The 4,942-nt window shown below is 42.5% G+C and overlaps 1 protein-coding gene across 1 annotated transcript in view; it reads left to right on the forward strand.

Moving 5' to 3' along the window:
• Positions 1–1,446: 1,446 nt before the first annotated feature.
• The window catches only part of LOC110153458 (alpha-2-macroglobulin-like protein 1), a 34,057-nt gene continuing 30,561 nt past the window's right edge, over positions 1,447–4,942 (forward strand). Inside the window, exons 1-5 of the mRNA XM_055166725.1 lie at positions 1,447–1,539; positions 2,142–2,319; positions 2,420–2,576; positions 2,864–2,916; positions 4,815–4,835. Of these exons, the coding sequence (XP_055022700.1) occupies positions 1,463–1,539; positions 2,142–2,319; positions 2,420–2,576; positions 2,864–2,916; positions 4,815–4,835 (486 nt within the window). The 5' untranslated portion in view covers positions 1,447–1,462. The remainder of the gene's footprint in view (positions 1,540–2,141; positions 2,320–2,419; positions 2,577–2,863; positions 2,917–4,814; positions 4,836–4,942) is intronic.

Consider the following 4,942-nt stretch of genomic DNA (forward strand, 5'->3'; position numbering starts at 1 on the left):
CCAGAGTGTGCTGCCAGTTTCTGGAGGAAGAGGGCATCAATGCTGTGGACTGGCCCACGGGTTCTCCAGACCTGAACCCCATTGAGCACCTCTGGGACATTATGTATCGGCGTATTCGGCAGCATCCAGCCACACCAGAGACTGTCCAGGAGCTTACCAATGTGCTGATCCAAGTCTGGCAGGAGATCCCCAGGAGGAGTGTGCCACGATGTTGTCGAGAGTGTAAACAGGCTCATGGAGAGCATACCCACTACTAAAGTGGCTGTGCAATGTGCTGTGCTGCAAATTCATCATTTCTTCCACTGTCATTTCTCTTTACAGTCACTTTATTTTTCAACATCATTTCGTAATTCGGTCTTCCAAAGGTTAACTTTTGTTCTTCTTGGTCAGTTTGACGCTCTGTTGTTCAGGGTACATTGCGAATTTAGTTTCAGAACAAAACTGTAACATTTGTACATTGAGTTTGGTAATGAAATACAAGTGTTCCCCTAGTTGTTTTGAGCAGTTTTAGTTCTTGTGACCGTATAGTAGGGGTGGCACGGTTCATGAAAAAAACAAAAAACATTCAGTTCGCTTGTCACGATTCGGGACGTGCACGCACCGTACGGTTTCCACGGTTCCCGGCTTGCACATTGTGACCTGTTTCACTTGGGTGCAAAAGAAGAGGTGTGGAGGGTGGGTGCTGCACGTAGAAGAAAGGAGGGCCACCTGGAGATGGAGGATGCGCCTGTGTCGTTACCTCGCGAAACCACAGCCAAATGGAAATGCTGCCACTCTGTCTATTAGACGTCAGTGTCGGAGCAGCGGTTTGTAACATTCGGGAAGTAAATTTCTCAATCAAAAAATGATATAAAATTTTTATTTAACCTGTTTCTGAAACTGTAGTTACTGAAAAGTTTCACAGAATCTCGTGTTTTAAAACTAAACCAAGGCTCCTTAGATTTGAATTTTTGGAAAAGTCTGTGAGAAAAATGAATGGAAATTTTACTTCCGGATCCGGAGTGGACTTATAAGGAATCGTGGCGCTCTGCTCCTCGCCGCTGCCCTGAGCCGACCCGCTCCAGTTTATTCAACTCCGCCTCTGTGAAAATCAATTTATTTGGAAAAACAAATAAAAGTGTAATTTGTGTAGGACGAGAGAAGCACAGAGAGTTCAAAGGTCGAGTTTAACACAACAGAGTCACACGTCCAAAAACAAATCACTGATCAACACTTAAACTAGAGTCACAACTAGATCCTCATTTGAGCTTTACAACGAACTAGACCCTGGTTGAGTTCTGTTTTACACAGATATAAAGACACATGGGAATAGAAAAGAAAATACTAACATGAATAACATGAAGGGGGTTCATTGTTGTGGGCGGAGCTGTGTGGGGGTGTGGTCTGTGCGGGGGCGTGGCCTGTGTGGGCGTGGCCTGTGCTCTCTCAGATATGTGCGATCGGAGGTGAGTCTGGTTCAGACATGGGTCCTGGCTGCAGCTCGTGGTGGAGGCGGCTCCTCCTCGTACTCGCCCTGAGCCTGGGGGCCTCTGCAGACCCGTGAGTACCAGATGCCCTCCCAGCCTCCTCCCTGTGTGTCAGATGCCCTCCCGTCTTGTTTCCCTGAGTGTCAGACTGAGGTGGAGCAGGTCAAATGTCTCTGGTGAATCTGCAGGTGTTTTGTCGTGTCAGACGTGGAGGGAGCAGATTTTCTAAACTCTAAACCTGGACACAGTCGGGTTTGGATGTTTGGTGTAAATAAAATAGTGAGAAGAGCGAGAAACATTGTGGATTCTCATGTCAGTCATGATCTGAGGAACTTCTGACACTGGATTTTTTGATTTATGATCATTTACAAACACAATTTTCTGTTTTTTGACAAAACAGATGACGATTTATGCTCCTGTTTACTGTTGGAGGGATCAGATTAGTCAAACATTTTGATAGTTCTGGTTTAGTCCTGATGTAGTCCTGGTTAGTCCTGATTTAGTCCTGGTTTAGACCTGAGTGCCCTTGGTCCTCTCTCTCTGTAACAGCTGCTCTGATCTTTGTCATTTTGGTCTTAAAATGTTCAGATTAACCCACTCTACATAATCCTGTTTTTGTGTGTGTGTGTGTGTTTTTGTTGTTGTTGTTATTTTGTCATTTATAATGATGTGTAGTCAGTTCCTGGTGGTGCTCCCTGCGGTGGTGGAGTCTGGGAGTACGGTGAAGTTCTGCATGAGTCTGCTGCAGGTCTCTGAGGAGCTGAACTTCACCGTGAGTCTGATCAAAGACGAGAAGACGAGTTTACTCACAGACACAGTGGACGACGACACAAACACCTGCAGGACATTTCAGGTACTGCACCCTGAGACAGTCCTGGCTTAGTCCTGGTCTTAGTCTTGATTTAGTCCTGGTTTAGTCCTGGTTTAGTTCATGTTTTTTTTTTGTTTTTCAGGCTCCTGTTGTTGAAGATTCTGAAATCCAGAATTTTGAGTTTGAAATCAAAGGAAAAAACTTTCAACGATGGGAAACTCACAAAATCCAAATCAAGAACCACGGACTGAAAACGTTTATCCAGACCGACAAACCCCTGTACCTGCCCGGGCAGACAGGTGAGTGTCAGGTGCAGGAGGAGGCGGCAGGTGCTGGGCCTGTCAGGGAGGAGGCTGTGGATTTGACTCTTGATCTCTGAGTGGAGTTTGCATGTTCTGGTTTAGACTAAACCAGGACTAAACCAGGACTAAACCAGAACCAGGACTAAACCAGAACCAGGACTAAACCAGAACTGAACCCAGACTACTCCAGGACTAAGCCAGGACTAAGCCAGGACCAAATGAGGACTAAACCAAGAAAAGCCAGGACTGGTTTAGTCCAGGACTAATTGTTGTTTTTCTTGCAGTGCATTTTCGAGTGGTGACGTTGGACTCGAAGCTGAGACCTGCAAATGGTTCGGTGAGTTTTGAAATGATCAGTTTAAAGCCGCACTGTGTAACCTGCTTGTAATGTTGCCATATAAACCCTGAGATCTGTGGAGAGGCGAGCCTGTAGGAATGTTTGTTTTTCAAAGTTTATCAAATCTGCAGCTGAACCCAAGATGCATCGTGTTGTTTTCAGTGACCTGGGCTCAAAAATAATTTTCTCTTCCTCAATCCGGGCGAGCTCCTCCCACCGTGTGACGTCTGTAACGTGCACGGCCTGGAGCGTTTGGACCAATCAGAGCGAGAGCTGCTACACAGCAAAAACTGCAGAGTGAAAATTTCGAGGTGAATATTGCAGAGTTGTTTTGAACACAAAAAGTGTTATTTTAAATATTTGAAAGTTAAATGGAGGTTTGAGTTGGGATTATTTACCAGAGGTGATTTGGTTGAAGTTAATTCAACTTTCCTTAGTGTTAATTTGGCTCCTCCCATCCACATTCGGTCCTGGTTCAGTGCCGGTTTAGCTCCAGTTTTGTCCTGGTTTAGTCCTTGTTTAGTCCTTGTTTAGTCCTGGTTTAGTCCTGGTTTAGTCCTGGTTTAGTCCTGGTTTAGTCCTGGTTCATCCACCCACCATTTCAAACTCCCGTGAGAGAAAACCAGTTTGAACCAGTTTTGTTCATAATTTCATCTTAAATTAACTAAAATAAAGTGTAAAAATAAAACACCTCTGTGTGTTGTTTAGCTAAATGAGGATAACTCTACAAAGTGTTATCTGTTTACTCTCAAAACATTAATATAACTCTTGATTTCAGGGTTAAACAGGAACTTTGGTCCAGTGTTACTTAATTAACATTTTCAAAAATGTTAAATTAACTCAGAACAGATTGGACTCATATAAACCCTGAGAAAATGTTCAAATTGATTCTGTGAGAGTTCATTTTAACACTCCACTTTCTGGTTATTTCTGAAATTGGACCTTTAAATCTTGAGTCGAGTTCCAGACTGGGTCCAGATTGGGTCCAGATTAGGTCCAGTCCCACAGAAGTCCACAGAATGATCAGAGTAAACAGTCGTGCTTGAGAAGTGGTGACACGGGGTAAAGTCCAGGCTCAGGTTACAGTAAATCTGTGTTTGATCTGAAATCACGACCTGGTGAACCCGAAGTGTGGGAGGGATGATGGAAAGATTAAACCAGAACTAAACCAAGACTAAACAAGGACTAAACTGGGACTAAAACTCAAGATAACTTCATAATAGTCGTAGTCGTTTCTTCGGTCATTTTTAGGATATCCACGTTTCACAGTAAGATATTTTCACGATGTACATCTCATGGTACGATATTTATTGCGATATTTTTGTGGAGGCGAACAAAACTGAATATTCTACTTTTTCCTCTTAAAACGTCTTGACAAAAAACTAAGACTTAAAAGTATTAGAACTGTTATTTCTTCTTGTAGTCTGCACTGAAACAGAGCAAAGGATCATGGTCTATGTAGTTCTCTTTGTTTGTTTTCGCTATTCCTGCACCATAACTCTTCATTTAAGCAGAGACACTTGTAATTCGATAAATTGTGACGATCCACGATATTTTTTTGAGAACTTTAACGATACAATATCACGATATTTCAGTTATTGTTACATCCCTAGTCATTTTGCAGCACTACAGAACAAAACAAAACAAAACATAGACTACAACTCAAGACAAGAGAACAGCAAGTTTGTGTTTACAATTTCACTTACGACTCACTGTACACAGGGTTCTCACTCTTTCACTGACAAAATTTCAAAACTTTTCCATGAAAGTGAAATACAAATATATATATATATTTTTTTTTAATTTTGGAAAATTACGCACTCATTGAAACAACAGTTTTGGTTAAAGCCATTTTTATGTAAATATCTGTTTTAACGACCTCTCTTCTTCTTTTACAGTACGAACTCGTGGAGATGAAGGTAAAACACAAACACACACAGATACACACACACACACACAGATACACACACACACACACACACACACACACAGATACACATACACACACACACAGATCACACACACA

The sequence above is a fragment of the Boleophthalmus pectinirostris genome, unplaced genomic scaffold (assembly GCF_026225935.1).
Source record: "Boleophthalmus pectinirostris isolate CB_2022bp ecotype Guang Dong unplaced genomic scaffold, ASM2622593v1 HiC_scaffold_9, whole genome shotgun sequence".
NCBI classification, from domain to species: Eukaryota; Metazoa; Chordata; class Actinopteri; order Gobiiformes; family Gobiidae; genus Boleophthalmus; species Boleophthalmus pectinirostris.